Genomic DNA, 23540 nt, shown 5'->3' on the forward strand with positions numbered 1-23540 from the left:
TCTGGAGGTCCGTTCTTAACCTGAAACTGTTCTTAACCTGAAGCACCACTTTAGCTAATGGGGCCTCCTGCTGCTGCCGCACCACCGGAGCCCGATTTCTGTTCTTATCCTGAAGCAAAGTTCTTAACCTGAAGCACTATTTCTGGGTTAGTGGAGTCTGTAACCTGAAGCGTATGTAACCTGAGGTACCACTGTATTAAAAAGCAAATCAAGAAGATGGTACAATGGTGTAGTCAGTAAGATTCAATGTAGCTTTGTGGGAGGAGGTAAAACAGCACCAGATACTAATCAAGTGCAGAACAAGAATATCAGTTCAACTGCCTGTCATGAACAGCTAAAGGTAAAGGTACCCTTGCCTGTACGGGCCAGTCTTGCCAGACTCTAGGGTTGTGCGCTCATCTCACTCTATAGGCCGGGGGCCAGCGCTGTCCGCAGACACTTCCGGGTCACGTGGCCAGAGTGACAAGCTGCATCTGGCGAGCCAGCGCAGCACACGGAACGACGTTTACCTTCCCGCTGGTAAGCGGTCCCTATTTATCTACTTGCACCTGGAGGTGCTTTTGAACTGCTAGGTTGGCAGGCGCTGGGACCGAAAGACGGGAGCGCACCCCGCCGCGGGGATTCGAACCGCCGACCATGTGATCAGCAAGTCCTAGGCACTGAGTTTTTACCCACAGCGCCACCCGCGTCCCACCCAGTCATGAACAGCTATGATACTTCAAATTAAATGACAATCAGGCCAAAAATAAAAGAGAGTTTATTCTAAGGTTTTCCTTATATTTTATAGTAAAATATCTAAATATCTTTTCATATATAACATATTCAAACCATTTTTAAAAATTGAAGAGCAGACTATGAATTAACAAGTTCTATAAATAAATCGATCAAACCCCCAACCATTTTTAAAAACCAGTAAAACAATATATTGCTTATTCCTCTAAGGTGCATTAAAAGTTAGCATATGTATTAACCTACTCTTTTTTCACCCACACAAACCTCTCCTCAATGAGGCCCTTCGCCTTGCCAAGCCTTCATTCGCTGTCTCACTTAAACCTTAAGTCCCGCCCACGTTCGAAGGCCCGAAGTTGACCCCCATTTCCTCCTTCCTCATTCATCCTGCGGTGTCCTCGTCTCACCCCGCCCCATCACTTTTATTGGCTTCCTTCTTTGTTCATCAGTCCACAGTCCCGCCCTCTAATTAGTCTATTATCGGAACTCTGGTCCCTGTGGAGGACAGTTTCTCGATGGCGCCGCCTTTACTGTCGGAGATTGACCTTCCGATTCGTCAACTTGGCTGTCTATCTTCACTTAGTGACCAATTGCCTCACCCTGCCGGTATAACGCTTTCTAAAGTCTTCGAGCACCTCTTAAAAATTCTTCACTCATTAACTCGGAGACGAGAGAGCGACAGGTTCAAAGCGTGTTCGTTCTTTGTGCGTGTTTAAAATTAAAAACTAAAACGAAACAGGATTTCAAGCCCTACAAGAGCCGCGCTACCTAATTGGCTAGTGCCTTTTAAATCGCGGCGGTGCCAGCCAATCAAATCGATCGCCACCCGCCCCTTTTCCACGGACCGAATATGTAGGTGAAGGTTGCGTGAGGTGAGAGAGTCTCGCGGGGTCTCATCGGCAAAAAAATAGTAAATGGCGGGACCAGGGGCGGGGCGACAACCTGGAGGAGCGTTTGATTGGCCAATGGGCGGTGCCTATTACCCCACCCACCAACCCACCCTCTTTGATCTCTTCAGAGGAGCGAGAGAAGAGTCGAATCCCAAGTCCCGCTTGTGGGCTGGGCGCTGCTCTGCTATTGGCCGCCGCGGCCTTCGAGGGGATGGGTCCCATTGGTTGGGGAGGAAGAGGAGACGGGACGGAGAGGATGAGCGCGAGCGTGTTTCTGTGTATGAGAGTGTGCGAGAGAAAAAGAGAGAGGGAGAGGGAGGCGCGCGCGCGCACACAGACACACGCCGCCGCCCGGCTATGGGAAGGCGGGTGAGGAAAAAAGAGTAAAGCGAAAGCAGGCCGGGGGTGCGCGCATGCGCGCCTCCGTCGCCGCCGCTCTTTCGCTCTGCGCTCCGCTCTGGGGCTCCCGTGAGGAGAAGGCGGAGGAGGTGGCGGCGGCGGCGAGGAGTCGCGGCCGGTCCGGCGGCCTGAGGGGACGACGGAGGAAGACGAGGAGGCGGCCACGGCTGCTGGAGGAGGAGGTGGAGGAAGAGGAGTGGGGGGGCGCCGTCGTCGTCGACGTGGAGCGGCGCTGTGGGGCCTGAGTGACCCCCCCACCCGACCTCTCCCCTCATCCCTCCCGCCCCCCAACGGAAGAGACCCCGCCGAGGCGCCCCACACGCGACCCCCTCCCCCGGCCGGCGCCCGCCCCCCATCCCTCCTCATCTCCATCCCGCCTGTGGCTTCTCCACACAGCGGGGCGGGGGGGCCTGTAGCTACCGCCGCCGCCAACCGTGTGCTCGTCCCCCCCCACCCCGCCCCGGTCCCTCAGCTTGCCTCGCCTTTCCTCCCGTCCTCCCTTCCTATCTGTCTCTCTCCTCACCCCCCGCCCGCTCTGGGTCAGGCTGTCAAGGCAAGGGCGCCCACCTCAGACCCACCCAGGGAGGCAGTGGGGGTTGAGGAGTGGGTGGGGAAGCGAACTGAAGCTGGCTGACTTGGCTCGCTAGCGTTGCTGCCTGCTGTCCCCCTTCACCGCCACCTTCCGCGTTCCCTTCTTTTATCTCTTTTCTATCACCTTCCATAGCCTCTCTCTCCTTTCTTGGCACCTGCCACATTCTCTCTCTCTCTCTCTCTCTTCATTCGGCCTCTCTTATTCTCTCTTTTCGCTCTCTACCACGTTCTTGTTCTCCCTCTCTCCCAGCTTTTGCAGTCCTTACTCCTGCATCTTTTAATTATCTGTTTGATAAATAAGTTTCACCCCCCCCACCTTTCAGTTCAGTTCCTCCTTTAGCTTTTCCTGTCAACACCCATTGACATTTTTCTCTCTTCAAGAAACTTGTATTATTTTCTTGTACATTAGTTGCTCCGTCTCTCTCCCTGTTTCTCTCATCATCCCTCATCTCAGCTTCTATAATCTTTTTAATTTAAGGGGGGGAACCCTTCACCTTGACACATTCATTCTTTGTTTTGCTTCTTTATTATTTCTTAAATTTTTATTGATCTACCTACAGTGCTTTCCTTTTTAAAAAATAAAAATATTCTCATCTCTAAGCACTTTCCCCACTTTTTAAGGGCTCTCTCCACATTTATACGTTTGCTTCCTATAGTCTGTTTCTGTTTCTCTCTATAAATAGCCAGCTTAGATTATTTTATCTCCATCATATTTTAATGCTTTTCTCTCCCTGACATTTCCTTGTCCCCCTTGTACTTTTTCTTGCCTGTTTTTGCATCCCCTTCCTTGTATTTTCCATCTCCCATCCTTACAGGAAAAGCATCCATTTCTTTCATTTACTGCGACGTGTTTGGATTCTCTCATCTCCTGTTTGTGGCTTGATCACACTTTTATTCTTTCCCCCATATTGAAGCATCATTTGCTCCAGCCCTGTTTTCATTCTTTCTCCATGTTCTTTCTCCTAATTTCCATATTCTTCTCCCTTAACTGCATTTTTTTTAGCCTTCCCAGATTTTTTCTCCTTTAAACTACGTTTTCCTACCCCATTCTTCTCTTGGTTATCTTCTTTCATTCTTCTTTTGTTTTTGTTTTTTTCCCTTCCAAAAGTTCTTGAAACCTTTTATTCCTTGTCCTTGATAACTTCTGTTACCTGACTTTTTTGCTTTCTGCACATCATTTTTAAGTCTCTTCTGTGAGCTTCATTTGTTCTTTATTCACTCCCCCTCCCTGCCTCATTTTGATTATCGTTCACTGACTCTTTCTCCCACTTCCATTCCATCTTTTTCATCCCCTTTTCAATTTTTGGACTTATTTTCATTTCCCAGTTATACAGCCTTCCTTGATTTATATAGCCACTTTCCTTCCCCTTATAGTGGAAGTTGCTCATATCCACATTTAATATTAAAGGTGGATGGATATATACACAGAACAGAGAGTAGAGTTGTAGAAGGCCTTGAAGACCTTCCTACACATTTTGAAGAGATAAATGAAAAGGATGTGGGAATGGAAGGGGTGGGCTTGTCAGTACTCCTAACATTTTCTAGGGGGGTGAAGTTTCATCCTTTTTCTGGGGGGGAAGGGGACTGACAAATTTCAAGACTGGCACAGAGGAAACATAAGAAGGATGGCGTTCTAGTACCAACTGCACTGGCCATCTTGGGGGGTAGGGGGTTTATTGCATGCTCACATGCGCACTCCATTTTTCTTGACTTGATGAAGACATAAAGGCCTGTTGAGCTCCATGTTTTTGAAGGTGGGCAACTTGCTTGTGGTAGTGTAGCAAACCTCATTTTTTTGTGGCCAAATGACAGCTTGACCCAGTTGTTATCCAACGAGAGGGCATCACCTTGAATGTCTCTTTGTAGTGCCACAGCCAGCGCAAAAATGATGGCGGCTTACAATGGCGGTACATCTGCAGCAGCAGCAGGTCACCACCATCATCACCACCACCACCTTCCTCATCTTCCCCCTCCTCATCTCCATCACCACCACCACTCTCAGCACCACTTGCACCCAGGCTCTGCAGCTGCAGTACATCCCGTACAGCAACATGCTTCTTCGGCTGCTGCTGCAGCCGCAGCTGCGGCCGCTGCGGCCATGTTAAACCCAGGGCAGCAGCAGCCATATTTTCCATCACCGGCACCAGGTCAAGCCCCTGGACCAGCAGCAGCAGCCCCAGCTCAGGTACAAGCTGCAGCAGCTGCTGCAGTCAAAGCGCACCATCATCAGCACTCGCATCATCCACAACAGCAACTGGATATTGAACCAGACAGGCCTATTGGATATGGAGCCTTTGGTGTAGTTTGGTGAGTATGGGGAGCAAACAGCTTTTGCACTCTGGTGGCTTCCAAGCCACAGCATATTCCTGTTGCCATTTGAACTTGAATGCCAACACGCTACTTTTCAACAGGTGCCTGTTCAAGTCTGTAGCAGATGGTGTCCACTCCCACCAGAAAAAAGGGAGATTAGAAAGTGCATTAGAAATGTATGAGCTGGGGGAGCTTCAACTTGTATGTGTGTTTAGTGGCACATAGTTAACACGAATGAAGTGTTTCTGTTATTGTGGCAGGTATCAAAACAAAATGTTGCTATCTTTTTGCTGTAATGATTGTCATCAGGTTGTCACTTGCGTACATTGAAAAAAATGTATCAGTTCCTGGAGAAATAGTAAGGTGAATTTGCACATCTGTATTTCATAACTTTAATTCATTTGGATTTCTTGGATTTTTACCATTTAGAGCCTCGTCTACATTTCCAAACTTTATTCCCCTCGCCTTCTCCCCTATTGGAGGGCAAAAAAACTTTATTTTAAAAAGTGGAAGCTGGCATTATTGGTACTTGCAGGTCCTTACCTACTCCTGGGCGGTAGGTGGTTTGCTCTTGATTCTTCTATAGCTGCAGCTCAACAGCGCAATCCTATGCAAGTCAGTCCCATTGCATTCAGTGGGACGTATTTGCAGCCCAAGGTGAGTGAGTGTAAAATTGCAACCTAAATTGGCTTGGATTATGTCCGACATCATTGCCTTGAGACAAATACAACCTGCTTAGATTTTCCAAAACATTCTGCTGTTACTGCCGAAGCATTTATTATGTGTTTTAGAGGTCAGTAGCTTGGGTTGCATCCGAAAGCCATTTTTAATAGTAATAGAATTTCATTCATGTGTGTCTTAAATGCAAATGGAGAAAAGTTGGTTTCTGAATCCAGTGACTGGAGTTGGAAGCAATTTCTTTTGGACTCTTGGTTTTGGCAGGTGATTAGAGTCTGCATTTCCCGTGCAGTATCACACAATGTATTTCTTAAATGTTATCTTAGGACTTTGCACTTCATTCAGATTTTTTCCCCCCCATCTTGCTTTGCTTTGGCATGGGCCGTCATAGCTACAAAACCCTAGGAGCCTTATGTAGGAAACAAAATGTTTTAATGACTCTCTGCATGGCCTTGTTTAAGAATGGCTTTAAAAGAGGGAAATTATCCCTGTCTTGGTATCGAAGCAGAATGTTAACCAAAAATCTATGTAGACATTTATAAAATGGATTTGGATTGTATTTGTAACTTTTCTTGCATTGAGCTAAACAGTCATGTGGCCCATTGAATGTAAGAGGCACAAAATGTATAAGGGGAGAGGTTTTCAGTTGCGCAGGAAATTGATCCAATAAAAAGCTACCCCCTGTTTGTATTGTATTCTTACCTCCAGGATAACAATTCTTGAATCAGCAAAAAATCCTCTTTTGTACTTTAAGGAATGCTTTGCTTGCCTCAGCTGTCATGCTGTAGTTTTCACTTAGCTGAACTAAAATCATTGCATGTGTTAATGCTATGATTCACTGGATTAATATGTGCTGTAATAGAGTGCTGTGGAGTAGAGTGGTTTTGACAGCTAAGGCACAGTTGGATTTAGACTGGTAACTGATAGTATCATACAAATGTGTTGCTTAAACAGGTTTCAGCATAGAAGTGTTACTTAAGCAGGGAACGGCTAAGGGCCTAAGATGAATCTTTTTGTAATTAGTGAATGCTTCCAAGTTAATGATTTGATTTCTGTCAAGTGTATATTCTGTGTTTCTTATGCCACTTCTGGAATTAAAAATTAAGATTTATAGCTGTCTATCCTCTTCTTGGATTATATTTTACTGCAGACTATTTGATAAATGCTGTGAATGAGAATCTTAACAGTGAATCCTAGGGATGTGTAGTTGGAAGTAGCTCTCATTGAATTTAGTAAGACTTACTACCTGCGAATTGTATTTTTGCAGTTCTAGTTATATGCTATTTATTGAAAAATATGATTGCATTATTTTTAGTGTAGATGCTTTGGGCAGGATCAAAATCTAGAATAATTGGCAAGGAGTGTGTTCAAGTTGACAGCAACAGAAATAAAAAAAATTCAAATTGAGTAGCTTTTCTTATAAGAGAGAATGATATAAAAATTACAGCAGCTCATTCATAGCATAATTCTAAGAAAGAAGTACTGAGTTGAATGGGACTTTATATCTATTTAGGTTGCAGCCTTAGTTACACTTTCAGTCAGCACTTGGTTAAGGTAAAGTAATTGATGGAGGAGTGGAAGCCCATAAAAGATGTTTTGGTTGCTTTTTAAAAAATGCAGTGAGTTTTCTTAAATGCAAAGTTAACACCACCAGTTTTTCAAATAAGTTATAAAAGGCCCTCATTATCTTACTTCGCATCTTTTCAGAGGCACAACACATGCTAAATTTTGTAGTGTATGTGGCTAGAAGCTTGTAACTGAAATGCTGTGTAAGTGATAATTCTGAACTCTGTTGAGGTCTGTCATTTAAATTAGAGCTGAACACTGAAAGTTCAGCTGCAAATGTGTGTTTGAGAGTAGTGTAAAGTTGGCTTGTTCATGTAAGCAATTTTTGATGCTGGAAATTTCTGATCCAGTGTAGCCCACCCATGTAGTATGATGTTTAAAAGGATATAACTGGTGAATCTGTCTGTTGCAGAATGTTATTTTGTAGTGTAGAATTGTGGTAATTCTAAGCCAAATGAAGGGGTGCCAATTTATGTAGATACTTGGTCCATGCTGAATGCTTACTGTCTTATTAAGGAGTTTTGGAATGCACAATATGATGCAAATTGTCTTTTTTCTCTGCTTCTTCCATTTTGCTACCAATTGGGGGACGTGGGAATGTGGAAAATTAAATGAGAGGCTTGAGGGAATGTTCTTCCCCATTGAGCGATTTTAGGATAATGTTGAACCCAATTATTTAGAATGTGGTCTGAGTGCTGGTATCCCCATTGTAGCCTTTTAGGTTGTAGTTGAAATGGCTGGTGTTCATAGCCTCTTTGATGCAGGCTGACTTCTGTTTTTCCAGTTCACTGATATAGTTCATCAGCCATAAGCTGTTAAAGCATGATGTCTTGGCAGACTTTCATACATATTCTGCTGTTACTGTTGATTGTTCATGTGCCCCATTGTGTTCTCTTGCTCTTTTTGCTTGGCTTTGCAGGATAAGTTTGCTATCATTGACAGATATCGCCTCCCTTTTGGCTACATGTGGATTTTGAAGCAATGGTAGTTCAGTTGCTTAGGCAGTAAGAGAATCCCAGTGGATTTAACAGCATTATACACTAGTCTCTTACATTTTGTGTGGTTCAGAATAAACTGACAACAAGTAAGCATGTGTTGGGTTCATTTACTAGCCACTGAATTTATAAAAGCTTGGTGAAAAGTGGGGAACTTAAATAATGTAACAGCAAGAATTTAACAGTGCTGTAACTAAGGTCTCCATTGAATTGACAGAATTGAGTCCATTGTTTAATTGGCTCAGAATCCTCAATCTCAGTTGCTTGCTGAAAGTGAGGCAGAGAGTTCACGCTTGTGTCTTTTAAAAGTGGTATTGGTAGCTTTCCCTGAATGTCATGTTACTGTAAATCCTGACTCTTAACCAAAGCAGTCTAGTGTTGATAGCTAGACTGTGGAGAGCTTTTGAAAAACATATTCTCCAAAGTATTCCCTTTTAAAAGAGGAGCCCTCCAGAGATTGGTAGGGGGGAAATGCTAATGGTTCTTGTGAAACTCTCCCACAGACTTGCTTTAGTTATGTCACTGGTGGGCTGATGAAGAACCAGTGTTTGTTTTAGGGAGTCTTGTTGTTTCAGGAGGTGAGTTGTTCTCTGTTGGGAACAGAAAACAGGTTTGAAGCATTGTGCATGACACAATGGGCCGTACTCAAAGTTAGTCCTACTCAGTGTGGACCCACTGAAATTATTGGACACGCCTAATTTATACTCATTAGTTTCAATGCTTTTCTCCAAGTATAAAGTTAGTTGGATAGCGCCCAGTATTCTGTGGAGAGTAATAGTAACATATCCTTAGTCAAACCATGTAGTAGAAGCTCTGTAGCACATAAAGTTCCTTTCAGTACAGAGCTCCCTGTAGAGAATTGCCCTCTGATCTGGCACTTTAAAAGTCAGTATGGTTTAAAAATGCTGAATAATGGGACTTCCGGAGGCGGCGCGAAACAAGTAATGGCGGTCCTCTTCGCGCTGCGAAGAGGGGCTCCGCAGGAAAGGGTCGTTCGCTGCGGCAAAGCGACGACCCATTAAGAAAAACCACGAGCAGAGTGAGCTCGTGGCCGTGGGATCCGGCGGGCACCTAGAGCGACCCCCAAAACGAAGAAGGGACCCCGTAAGGGGCTCCGGAAGCGCGGAGGGGAAGCGGTGCTGTGGATTCATCGCTCTTTCTGCGGGAGTGAAGCCGCGCGGCTGTTACGGATGAGCGCCGACCTTTCTTCCTTCTACATTGGATTACAAACCAACTACTCGTGAGTAAGATTCACCTGAAATTGGATTACAAAATTTATGAATTTGGCTGAAAGCGGGAGACGAGAAAAAGGAAGTCCGTCTCCCGATGGTGCTTAGTGATCAAAGGCAAAGGATTTGACAGGCTGGAAGCAGCACAGAAGGGCTTTAAAACGAGAGAAATCATACGCTTAGAGAAACTGGAAACTGAAAGGCAAGTTACTCTTATTTCTTTGGGATTGGTTCTAATTTTCTTCATGGGGACTTTCTCCTCTGCTGAACTTACTAAAAAATTTTAAAGACTATAAAAACCCCAACTCCGGGCTTGCAGCGGGACAAAAGGCTGCTTTGCAGATACAATTACAAATCGGAAATGGATATTTAGAGGCATCTCTGTTGGATACAATTTAACAACTGTACTTTGCACCTTTTAAGAAACTTGTGGCAACATTGTGAGAGCTCTGCTAGAGGGGAAAGGTCTTCTCCAAAGACTATTGTTAATTTACTCAATTGCAGGAACTTTAATGGCGACTGAAACTTTGTTTCTTCTTCCCTGAACTGTAACATTACTCCCTCTAGTGGAGCTTGGGATTTACAATTTCCTGAGAACCAACTTTGCTTTGTCTCTCTGTGGTTTGGTTGTTTACTCCAAGGCCTGCCTTTCTCATGAAATTTTTGACAGCCTGACCTTGAATCCAAAGACAGGTGGGGAATGAGCGACAGAGTAAAAACAAGAGCTGCGTCGAAGGCAGGGAAAGGCAAATTGGCACAAACAACCCTATTTTCTCAGGGACGTAGATCTTCAGTCCCTGCTGTTTTACAGACTGCACCCTCGCCAACAATTCCAGCTGAAGAAGCTGAACAATCAACAGGTGAGGATATGGCATCTGGAGGATCTAACACTTTGTTAGAGGAAATGCTACAACAATTCGCAATTTTGAATAAAAAAGTGGATGACCAAACTGCAAAAATTGATTTAGCCACATCCTCAATTACCAAACTTTCAGAACAGGTGGCTAAGCACTCACAAGATATTGGAAATCTAAAAGACGTAACATCCGAAAATCGAAAATTGGCGGAGGCTGCGAACCAAAAAGCAGAGGCCGCAGCAAAAGGAGTAGAGGAACTGAAAGGAGAGGTAAGGCCGCTCCACAAACATATTACTGACCAGCAGGCTTACCTGTCTTTGGTGGAACTGCGAAATAGGGAAAATAATTTGAGATTACGCTCTATCCCAGAGATTGAGAAAGAGGACTTGATAGGCTTCTTAACAGCAGAATTTTCTAAATTCTGGGGTGTAAATGAAGATACAGATTTTAAAATAACAACTGCATTTAGATTGGGAAGAGCCGCCGGGAAAGACAGGCCCAGAGACTGTTTGATCATTCTAAGGACTAAACAGGAGAGAGACAAGCTACTTGACCTACATTTTAACAAAGCACTTGTGATACAGGACAGAAGAGCACAAATCTACAAGGACATCCCTAAGCAACTACTGGACCTCAGATCTAACTATACTGATCTAGTTGGACTTTTGAGAGGCAACGGAATACCATACAGGTGGGAGTTCCCACAAGGCCTTTATTTTAAATACAAAGGAAAGAAGATAAAAATCAAAACGAAAGAAGACAGCCAGAAGTTCCTACACGACCACGGAGAAGACTTGCAGAAAGGAGCAGTAGCTATTTGGCCACCACCAGAGTTTGGAAAAGAGCCACCACCTTCGGATTCGGACAAAAAAGAAGACACCCAATAAAGAGTAACAACAGATTGATACAGGATGTCTCTACAGTTGTATAGCTGGAATATTAATGGCGTGAATTCCCCGGAAAAACGCAAAAGAATCTTCCACATTTTAAAGAAAGAAAATTTGGATATAATCTGTCTGCAAGAAACCCATGTGACCAGGTTACACAAGAAGGTGTTAATAAATAAAAGATTAGGCCAAGAATTTATTTCATCAGACAGAGTTAAAAAGAGAGGCGTGGTGATTTACGCCAAGGAGAATCTTTCACCAAAATTCTTGTTTAAAGATGAACAAGGAAGAATCCTGGCTATTGAAATATCGACCCAAGGAGAGAAAATTTTGATATTAGGAATCTACGCACCAAATGAGGGGAAATCAGAATTTTACAAGAAGCTGCATGAGACATTACTGGACTATCTGGACTATTCTAACATCATTATGATGGGAGATATGAATGGGGTTGTCTCTACTCTTATGGATAAGTCACAGAACCAGAATTTGACCAAAGATGGAAGATTACCAAAAACTTTCTTCGAATTAACTGACAATATGGATTTAATTGATTTATGGAGGACGAGAAACCCCCTAGGTAAAGAAGGAACCTTCTTTTCTGAGGCCCATCTGTCATGGACAAGAATCGACCAAATTTGGACAACTAGAGGGCTGGCACCTAAGACTACAAAAATAGAAATCTGCCCAAAGACATGCTCCGACCATAACGCACTGAAAATGGAAATGAGATTTACTACTGCCGATTCCTTCAGATGGAAAATGAATGACAACCTGTTAAGAGATCAAGAGACTGTAAAGAAGGCCCAAAAAGCTTTAAAGGACTACTTTGAAATCAACTTGAATACCTCGGTGGAAAAAAGAATAATCTGGGACGCGAGTAAAGCTGTTATGAGAGGGTTCCTGATACAACAGAATACGATCAAGAAAAAGTTCTGGAATGGTAAAAAGGACAAGATATTGGAGAAGATAAGAGATGGTGAGAAAAAACTAAGATTAAACCCAAAATCAAAGGAGATTTTAAGAGAAATCAAATTCCACCAGTCACAATATGTGAAACTGATTAATCAAGAAGTGGAATGGAAGATTAAACAAATGAAACAAAGATCTTTTGAGTCGGCGAATAAATGTGGGAAACTGCTAGCTTGGCAGTTGAAAAAGAGACAAAAATTAAATTATGTTACCAATCTAGAAGTTGAAGGAAAGAACATTCAGAAACCGGGAGAAATTAGAAAGTGTTTCCAGAAATATTTTAAAAAACTGTATACACAAGGATCCGAGGATGCAACTGAGATAGAACAATTCTTGAAAGAAAATGGCCTTCCAGAATTATCTCAAGAGAAGAGATCAATCTTGAACTGCAAAATAACACAACAGGAAATTGAGGATGCCATTCAGAACATGCAGCTAGGCAAATCTCCAGGCCCTGATGGACTTACCTCCAAATATTATAGGACCTTAAAAGACTACTTGATACATCCATTAATGGAGGTTTGCAACCAGATTATGGAGGGAGGGAGGGCACCAGATACGTGGAAAGAAGCATTCATCACACTGATACCCAAAGTGGAAACTGAAAAGACTCAACTTAAGAACTACCGCCCCATCTCACTCCTAAATGTGGATTACAAAATATTTGCGGATGTTTTGGCTAATAGATTTAAAAAAGTACTAAATGAAGTAATCCATAAGGACCAAGCAGGCTTTCTCCCAGGTAGACATTTATTTGATAACACCAGGAATATTATCGATATTTTGGAACTTTTACAAACAAATATTAACACCAAAGCAGTGTTAATTTTTATCGATGCGGAGAAGGCCTTTGACAACATTTCTTGGAAATTTATGAAGAAAAACTTGGAAGGGATGGGAGTGGGAAGGGGGTTTGAGAATGGAATAGAGGCAATCTATTCAGAACAAAAAGCTAAGTTGATAGTGAACAATGTGGTGACAGAAGAACTTCATATCGAAAAAGGAACACGCCAGGGGTGCCCCCTATCCCCTCTGTTGTTTATTTCAGTCCTGGAGGTTTTGCTGAATATGATAAGGGAGGATCGGCAGGTACAAGGAATACGGGTCGGAGCGAAACAATATAAACTGAAAGCATTTGCAGATGACTTGGTTTTAACATTACAGGAGCCAGAACCTAGTACAAAAAGAGTTTTGGAATTGATTCAGAAATTTGGTCGGGTGGCGGGTTTTAAGTTGAACAAACAAAAAACTAAGGTGTTAGGGAAAAACTTGACGGTTACTGAAACAGAGGGGTTTCAGAAGGAAACAGAACTAAACATTGTTAAAAAAGTGAAATACCTGGGGGTCAATCTGTCTTCTAAGAATTTGAATCTATTTAAAGATAATTATGAAAAATGTTGGTCAGAAGTCAAAAAAGATTTAGAAATTTGGTCAAGATTGAAATTATCCTTGTTAGGCCGAATTGCAGCTATAAAAATGAACGTTTTGCCAAAAATGTTGTTTTTGTTCCAGGCCTTGCAGATTGTGGACAGAGTGGATTGTTTTGGAAAGTGGCAGAAGGACATTTCTAAATTTGTCTGGCAGGGCAAAAAGCCCCGAATAAAGTTTAAAATACTAACTGACGCAAAGGAGAGAGGGGGGTTTGCCCTGCCGGACTTAAGGTTATACTATGAAGCTGCGGCCTTCTGCTGGATGAAAGATTGGATTTTATTGGAAAACACTGATGTCCTAGATCTGGAAGGCTTTAATAATTCGTTAGGATGGCATGCGTATTTGTGGTATGACAAGGGGAAAACATATGGAATGTTTAAAAACCATATTGTCAGAAAAGCAATATTTATGGTCTGGAAAAAATACAAAGACTTATTGGAAAGTAAAACCCCGAGGTGGATTTTACCAATAGAGGCCAAAGCCCGGAAAACATCTAATATGGAGGCATATTGGCCGAAATATTGGGAAATAATAGAAAACATTGGAGGTAATTGGAGGTTGCAGAGCTTTGAAAAATTAAAGGATAAGGTGCAAAATTGGCTACATTATGCCCAAATTAATGAGGTTTTTAAGCTAGATAAAAAAATAGGATTCCAGGTGGAAAAATCGAAACTTGAGACAGAGCTGTTAGAACCAAAGACCAAGGTAATATCGAGAATGTACAACTTGCTGCTTAAATGGAACACTCAGGATGAGACAGTTAAATCAGCCATGACAAAATGGGCTCAAGACATTGGTTACAATATTATGTCTGAGGACTGGGAAAGGTTATGGACCACCGGTATGAAGTTTACGGCATGTAATGCCTTGAAAGAAAACATTATGAAAATGGTATACAGGTGGTACATGACCCCAGTCAAGCTTGCTAAGATATACCATTTGTCTGATAATAAATGTTGGAAATGCAAGGAGGCTGAAGGGACATTCTTTCACCTCTGGTGGACTTGTCCAAGATTGAAGGCCTTTTGGGAAATGATCTATAACGAGTTAAAAAAGGTGTTTAAGTACACCTTTCCCAAGAAACCCGAGGCCTTCCTTCTGGGCATTGTCGGCCAGAAGGTGTTAAAAAAGGATAGAACTTTTTTTATGTATGCTACAACTGCAGCAAGAATTCTTATCGCCAAGCATTGGAAGACCCAAGATTTGCCCACACTGGAGGAGTGGCAGACGCAATTGATGAACTACATGGAACTGGCCGAGATGACTGCAAGAATCCGAGACCTGGGAGAAGAGGCAATGGAGGAGGACTGGAAAAAATTTAAAGACTATTTGCAAAAGTATTATAAGTTGTATGAAACATAAGACGCCGTATGATTTGGAACGGTAGCCCCAGCAATGAAATTTAATTATTTATGAAATTGATAACACTCATGAAAGAATCAAAGTTTAAACGGGTAAAAAGGATATTATGTTATATCTTTAGAGTAATTGGAGAATAAGAGATTTAAACTTAAATTGCAATTGAAAATATAAAGAAACATACGAAATAAGGGTATAATTTGCTGATAACTTTATTATCAAGAATGCATTATGTGGGAGATGTGGGGAAGTCCAATGGAAATTTGAAGTGAGTTGTCGAAATGGTTATGATTTTCTGTTCTTTTTTCTCTTTTTTTTTTTCTTCTGTTCTGTCTTTCCTTTTGTTTTCTTTGTAATTTGGAAAAAATGTAATAAAAAATTATTATAAAAAAAAAATAAAAATAAAAATGCTGAATAATGACATTTCTAGCCAAGACACGTCAGTTCAGGATTCTGGGTAAACTTCTAATTGATTAGCTTGCAAAATGAAAGCATGGTGGTCATATTGCAGTATGGGAAGATTCCATGGTAGATCAGGAATTTAAAAACTAGCTGAAGTTTGATTTAATTTAAGGACCTAGCAAACTGCCTTATATTAGGCCAGGCTATGTCCATCTAGCTGAATTTTGTCTTCTCTGACTAGTAGTGACTTTCCAGGATCACAGGCAGGTCTTTTCTGTTACTTGCTACCTGATCCTTTTAACTTGACATGCTAGGTATCGAATTTGAGATCTTTCGCATGCAAAGTGTGTGTGCTCTATTACTTAGCTACGTTCTCCTCCCTAATATTGTTTGCAGAAATATGCTTGAGTAAGGGCAGATCATCAGATTTCATGGGTGTTAGTCAATATGTAAATAGTCTTTGCGAGGTGGATTGGTGAAGAGTAGCTCCCCTTGCCTTGCAAGAATCTGCTGAACATATTTTTTGAATTAATTTAAGCAGCTTTGGGTGCTTGCAGAAAAGTTGCTCAGCATTACACACCTTTTTAAATATTATTATTACATGGACTTGGATTACAAATAATAATAATATCCTAGCTTGATTTAGATTTTTAATTGTTTTTAATTAAAGGTTTTCTTGGTTTACAGAAATACATTGTCTCCACTTTCAGATTATAATTGCTTTAGTTTTACAGAAGAGCCAGTTGCAGCAAAGGAAAAAGTAGCTATCCCAGAGTTTTTTTTTCTTTTCTCAGCATATCTTTTTTCTACATTTGCTGGAACCAAATATCTCCTATGGAACTTTTGAGAACTCATCCTTTCTATGGGTAGAAGATCCCTCAGGGTGATGGGGATAGGCAACTGAACTGTGGGTGAGAACATTCCCAGCATGGTATTCCTTCTAAGTGTCATCAAGTCAGCTAGCTGTCTGTGGGAAGAACTGTGCCAGAAGCAGCATTGATTCTCAGACCTGAACATTCTCTGCCCTCAGTTTAGTTCAGGGGAGTCTTTCCTGGGAGGGCTTGGTCTTTCTTTTGCTATTACTGATGAACCAGTGCTTCCTAATGGACAGCATGCACATGTTGAGAGAATATGTTGGTTCCTTCCAGGGTGCACTCCTGTGGAGTGAAAATGGCTATTGTTCTTTGTGGGTGCACAGAGAGCTGTATCAAGTATTAGTCATACTTGGCGTAGACCCATTACGAATAATGGCAGTGACTAATTTGGGTCCATTTGTTTTACTCTAAGTAAAACTTAGTTGTTCACAACTCATTTATGTGGTCCAGAGCAAGGTTGTTGAGCAGCTAAGATTAGCTACACTTGACCCTGCTCTTGATTTTGACCACGCCAGATTATTTAGCAGCATAACAAGCTTCTGCCCTAGAGCCTTTGATTTTCATAATATGGTGGTGGCTTTGATGACAGTGCCTACACTGCAGGGAAGAAAGTTGATAACATGAGTTATGTACTTGTTTTTATTTGTAGAATGTAAAAAACAAAACAAAAAGGGACACTCATATTAAGGGGGTCTCCGAGGCTCCTAGAAACATTCAGGCCAGGGTTATGTAGGGTGGGAGTTTGAGAACTGCTGTCCATAGCTTAAGCCACGGTTTTCTGTCTCTTGAACCCAGTAGGCTTTGAGTGAAGCGGCAGCTTGTTGATCTTGCCTTCTTTTCTCTCAGCTGTCAGAGGCCTTGCAGAAAGATACATAAAATCTCATTGAACTGGAATGTCTGAGAGTTACAAAGTTTGCCCCACTTGCTGGGAACTAGAATTATGCAGTTTGTTCCATTGTAGTAATATTAATTCTAGCTATAAAATCCCAGTGCTAGCTTATTAAAGTACAGAAGCTCTATAGTTCAATGATTAGAGAGCTGCCTTGTTTAAAGCTTTAACAGTAGGTTTGCCAGGCATGCAATTCCCAATCACCCCCATAAAATTGATCTATTTTATACAAAGTAGTTTTACACTTAGCATGCGGTACTAGGAAGAAATAGGCTTGGGGAAGATAGGGTGTTTGTGGCAGCAAGAGTGTAGGCAGCAAGGAGGCGCGGTGTTGGGGAAGAACTTAACTATAAACATGTCCCTTTGATTTCTTAGTGAGGATAAGGCTGGCTACTACAACTGGGAACTGAGCAACAAAATGATCAGTTTCAAAGCTTCTCATGAAGACTACAGTAACTATTTAAAAAGCAAAGAAGTCAAATCCAAAAAAGGCTACATTAATAATTCTTGATTTGCAAGCAGGCTCTCAGACTGGTTTTTGTTCAGGTTCAGCTTGTGCTACTATTTTGTTTCAGATGACCAAAAATATTGCATATATGCTCAAATTGGTTATTTCTCCTTGGTGCATTTCTTGAAGTTGTAACATGCAATTTCATATTGGATGTTTGGAAAATATTCTCCCTGTTACAGATTACCTGATTTTTAGATCTATTTTCTAACATGGTAAGAAGGGAATGACAAAACTGTCACTAAAGGTAGAGCACAGTTACTGGTTTGCTCATTGGTGACAGTTTTATTCAAAGCAGTTTTGAAATAGAGCAGTGAACAAGCTCTTAATTTATAGTTTCTTCTTGCTGTGAAAAACAATGATTTGATAGTGTTGTGTGAATTCTGTGTTGGGAAAAGATCAATTCTGTGCTATTGGCACAGAATTGGCATCTGAGACAATTTTGTATTCTCCCCCCCCCCGCACAATTCTTTCTCCATTCTTCCAGTTGTTAACTGTAAATTTTAAATAATGGGTAGAAGCCTGGGTGTTTGTGTTCTATACCAATAGTTTAAGATTTTTCTCTTTTTATCATTACAGATAATACAGGAATGTTGTCAGAATGAAGAAATTTAAAATTAGAGCAAAGCAGAAAATTTGAAGAAAAAAAAAGTTTTATAGCACCCAAAGGAATGATATAGCTATCAGAATGTAACGGGACTTCTAATAAATAAATTATGCTCCTGTTACAGTCTTGTGTTTCCGTGGTATTATGGAAAATCCAGCCTTCTGTTTTCAGTCAGATAAGTAGAAAGATAACGAATGACCTGGAAGAAGATAAAAAGGGAAGCAAAAGTGAGCAAGGAGAAGATATTTGGGTGTACATTTTTGTAAGCAGATTGGGCAAGAAATCAGAATATCAAGTCAAACCTTGTGTTATAAAACAGCTGCACTGGATCCCAATTTATATCTGAGCCCAGTTAAAGGTGCTTATATTGGTGTTTAAAGCTTGTCTGAAAGACTGTCTGCATCCATATCCACCTTCTCGGAAGTTGAGATCTTCAGAGGGGTTTCTGCTGATAGTTCCTCCACCCTCCAGAAGTTCTGGGGTTGGTGTCCTGGGACAGCTTTCCCTATGGCAGACTTTGCTTGTGGAATTTCTTCCACACACAGGTGTGTCTAGCATCCTCATTGTACAGTACAATTTTACTATATGCTGAAGATGCACATCTTTTTCTGGTTTTGACAGGTAAGGTGTTTTGTTTTGTGGGGTTCAGTTATTTGTTGAATTTATACTGTTCTGATCCATTTGGAATGGTTTTCCTTGTTTTATACTTGGAATGCTTTTATTTGTTTTTATAGTTGTACATTATATTGTTGTAACCTGCCTCTGGTGAAGGGCAGGTAAGAAAGCTTATAAGAAAAAAATCCATAGCTATTCGATACAGTTTTGCATTAAAAAGCAGTGCAAATTTTCTGAAGCAATATTTCATCTGACAGCCCTACCAAGTACTTCGATACTTCAAAGCTGAAGACAGATCTTGCTGGGATGTCTTCATGAATTCCTGTGTTTAGTATAGATGCTACTAAATTTGAGGTTAGCACAAGTAGCAACTATTTAAATGCCTGCAGACAAACCCATGGAGTACTACTTTAAAAGTAAATCGCTGTGTTGAATTTCTGTCTGTCTGTATGATGGTGTAGCAAGTACTTTTGTCTGGCACATCTAGTGCAGATGAACAGGGATTTCCTGACTAACTGAGTCTGTCAGCTTGATCCTCTGTTGCTTGGAGGGAAACCATGGGAGTGCCTGAGGCAAATGGTGCAGCGCCTCAATGAGCACATGATAAAGCAGTGTATATATTGAACCTAATTCTGATGGCTGTGCTATTTAAGAATTATTCATGCCACATTCTTATGAGGCTGTCCTGGTATTCAAGGAATGCCTTGTTTAAATTCCTTGGGGGCTGTGACTTCCATCATCATCCTACAAGGATAGATCAGAATCCCATTTAACATAAATGTGACCTAATTGAAAAGCTGTGTTTGCCTGTTTGCAAGTTTTTACATAATGAACATTGGAAGCCTGTTTCAGGTACAGAAATTCAGTGTCCCCCACCAGCCTTGCTGAATAAATCAGGTATATAATGCCTTTAAGTATACGAATGCAAACTGGAAAGGTATTCATTGCATGCCTTAATCCTAGAAAGAATCATTTCTGGGTTGGGGACACTGCAGCTTCTTAGACAATGGCATCAGTTGTTTGAGTCACGAACCAGTTTCAAGCAACATTCATGCAAAAGGCTGAATAAGGAGCAGCATGATTTCTAGAGTCTCTCATAGCAGATGCTTAGTTTCATCGTACTCAGAGTAGACTTAAAGAAATTAATGAACTCAGCCATACCTATTAATTTCAGTGGGTCTGCTCTGAGTAGGGTTTACACTGAATACAACACACTGTACTTCTGCTGCCCTGATTAATAGCAAACTGGCCTAAACATTCAGAAGATGAATGCTGAAATATTTGAGTTTTTATGAACAAAGACTAGTATATTAATTTAAGTTACTTTGTGTTATAAGCCCTTGCTGCCTACTGTCAAGTCATACAATGAAGTGTTGATCTGTTAAACTGCAAGCATGTTATTCTAGTTGCAAACTTTAAGAATGAAGAAACTTGGAAGGCCTCATTTGTTTCTTCATTTCTCCCACCCCCAAAAATTCTTTCCAGGGGTTGTAGACAAGTCTCTTTTGATGAGTCAGTGTTCGGAAAAAATTGTCCAGGTCAGTCTTATGACTAACCTGATTGTTTTGTTCTAGTACATCGTTTTCAGGTCTTGATATTGTTTGTGTCTGGGTAATTGTATGTTGGCAGTACACACAGAAGTGCGACAGAATCCAATATTTGTTTCAGTTCTTCTGCAAATGTTATAGCTGAACAGCTTGTAACTATATTGGGAACCAAAATTAGTTTTTCATGAGGTATTTATATTTCAAATGTGATTTCCCCCTCCCTTTTGAGTTCATTCTTGTGCATTCTGTCCCCCTCCCCACAACACGTTTACTGATTGAAGTATTTAAATGTGCCCCATTCCCTCCTTGTGAAAACGTTTGGATAAACTGTATGGCTATAGGTAAAGTTTTATAGAGTCCCAGGTCAACAAGTGACTTTAGGTGGTTTCTTTGAGGAGGGAAAGAAGACAGTGGGCCTGCATGCACTGCACTGCACCATACCTCAAAGTAGCTCCCATTGCCACTAGCACTAAATTTGCTACACAGCTCTCTGAATTAGCAACTAGCACTTGCTGATCCCTTTTTTCATGACCCAGTGACTAATATAGTTTCAAGCAGAGTGCTGTGGGCAGCAGGTGCTGCATGACTGTGGACAACTCCCACAATGTTGGTTTTTATGTGTTGGGATTGGGGTGATCCAGGGTTAGAAACGGGGGTAGAAAAGCTAGGAGCCAAATGACTTCTGGGACCTGGGTTGCGGGCACCAAATCAGAATGTCTAGTCCCCACTGGGGAGGGGGGTCGGCAACACTATATTTTTTATTGTTAAACTCCTTAGCATATTGTCTATCCTAACATATATTTTGAAGCTTCAAATCACATACATTTCAGTAATCCTTGAGCGTCAGTCATGTGCAAAAAATGGCACCCAGACTTTTTGAGATGCCTGCAAATGGAGAAACTTTAGGTGCAAAATACGCCTGACGCTCTGCTAATTTCGAACCCTGGGATGATCTTGCTTTATAGCTGTATCACAAATGCACTAAGCAGCCCGGCCAGAATGTCCTAGCTCTCAAGTTTGGGTGTGAGGAATATAAAAAGAATTTGGACAGTTACAGTTTCTTTAAATGTCCTTTCCCCTGCCCAAGGTTGAACCATGTTCAGTTCCAGTATCATGACCTAGTCCTGAATCTAAAAAGACAACGATAACTTACAGAGGCTTCCATTGAGTATCAACATGGAGTCTTATTAGAGGGTCTCTGTATTTACTACACTACACATCTGTAGTAGTTACTCAGCATCTCTTCTGTTTTTGTTTTCAAATAAAATCAGTGATCCCCTAGCTTTACTTTGAACAGGGGCAGGGAACTTTAGGCCTGGGAACAAAATGTGGCCCTTGGGACCCTTCCTAGGCCGTTCCCCTTCTCCAGGCCATGCTTCTATTCGATGCCATTTTTGCCTGGCTCTCTGGCTTGGAACAAGAAAGGAAGTCTGTGACAGTAACTTATCTTGCTGGGGGTGGGGGAGATGGGGACCCAAGACATTTGCACTGATTTTTTCTTAATGTGGATTACTCCTGTTTAATAATATTAAACCCTTTCTTAAATGTTTCATTCTTGGTCCGGGCTACCTTAAATGAATGCTTTGCCAACAATAATTCACAACGCAGTCCTACTCATGTCTTTTAAGAAGTAAGTTCTGTTAAATTCAATGGGGCTTACTTCCAGGTAGGTGAGGTTGGGATTGCAACCCTTAGTCACTTTATTTTGTGGCATTTTATTGCACAATGACCTTATAAAATGAAATGTTCAAATTAAACTAATGGGCACCTTTAGAATTAGAAATGATAAACTGAGCCCTCCTGTAGCATAATGGGTCAGTGTTTCTGACTGTTAACTAGAAGGTTGTTGGTTCGAGCCCACCCAGGGGGTTGGACTTGATGACTCTCAGGGTCCCTTCCAACTCTACAATTCTATGATTCTGACAGTGAACATTGTGGTTTTTTTTTGGGGGGGGTGCAGTTTTGCAGCACCCTGGTAGATTTTACTTTCCCCTTCTCTCCTACCTGAGGCTGAAATTGTGAGGAAGAGTTTGCTTAAAGGATTAGTCTGGGTACACATAAGGCAAGAAAATCAATTGGAAGAACTCTGGATTCTAATTTAAAACTCCATAGTACATGGAAGAACAAATATAGTAAATATCAGGCTGTGACATGAGTAAGTCACTTTAAGCTAGTGGTGTGTGTATGTATCATCTAGTTCTTGTACTCAGTAATTCCATTGTTAAGCTCATTTTCCATAAATACACCATTGTGTAAGCATAATCTACACTTGAATATTTATTACTGAAGACAATGTCTCATCCAGAGATATGAATGCCACATTATTTTGGATTGTTTAAAAGTACTTGTTAGGCTACACATTCAGTTTGCAAATTATGATTAAGGCTGGCCTTATGATGTTAACATTTCTTCTGAAATTTACTGGGAAAGTGTTCAGTTGCTTTGAGGAACATGATTAAATGTAGCTCCTCACTTATTTAGTCTGTAAGCTATGTACTGTGACCTGGCAGGTACTTGACAAATCCTATTGTTTTTATAGTCCCTAGCAGCAAAAGCTAGACTTTGACTGAGCCTCTGGTAGACCACCATACATGGCTCTTGTGCTGCATTTGACTTGCTTGGTCTCAAGTTATACTGGACTCTGAGTGCTGAAAGTGTAGGCAAAGTTATTAGGAACCCTGTAAATTTGTTTCTGAAGTGATGTAGTTTTTCCAGATTTTTTTTGAATTAGGCTAATTTGCATAGGAACAGTTCACACTAGAGAGTGATCTAATTTGGAATATTTATTTGACTTGAATAAGTATTTAGTAAACAATGCTAAAAATGTGGAAACTGCAATTGTATTTTCAGTTGACACCAGCTCGTCATTAACTGATGGACTTAAGAAATGGAAATTTTTCTGTGGAAAAATAAAAGAATGGATAATTTTCCATTTTGGAAAACATTCCTCTCCACATTACTGAGTTGTTGACACCTCTTGTAATATCCAAGGTAGTGTGGAGTGGTGTTAATTCAAGTGCAGCATCAAGTGCCTTCTTGGAAGGACACTGAGGGGACTGCCTTACCCAAGCTAACTTATTGGGTCTTCATGGCTGAACTGGGCATATCTCTGCGAGACTAGAGAGTAATCAAGGCAGGGCATGTTAGAGTTTACAATACATATAACAATTTTATCTCTTGTCAGTAAAGAATGGTGCCTAAAAT

General features: G+C 41.3%; 1 protein-coding gene across 2 annotated transcripts in view; it reads left to right on the forward strand.

Annotated features, from left to right (window-relative positions):
- Positions 1-1845: 1845 nt before the first annotated feature.
- Positions 1846-23540, forward strand: part of NLK (nemo like kinase) — a 96271-nt gene continuing 74576 nt past the window's right edge. The window contains exon 1 of one of the 2 annotated variants that reach the window (XM_082201250.1): positions 1846-4916. In XM_082201250.1, the coding sequence (XP_082057376.1) occupies positions 4462-4916 (455 nt within the window). In that variant the 5' untranslated portion in view covers positions 1846-4461. The remainder of the gene's footprint in view (positions 4917-23540) is intronic. The other variant, XM_082201249.1, reaches the window with a different exon arrangement.

This window comes from Podarcis vaucheri (genome assembly GCF_965113315.1).
Source record: "Podarcis vaucheri genome assembly, chromosome: 15".
Classification (NCBI taxonomy): domain Eukaryota; kingdom Metazoa; phylum Chordata; class Lepidosauria; order Squamata; family Lacertidae; genus Podarcis; species Podarcis vaucheri.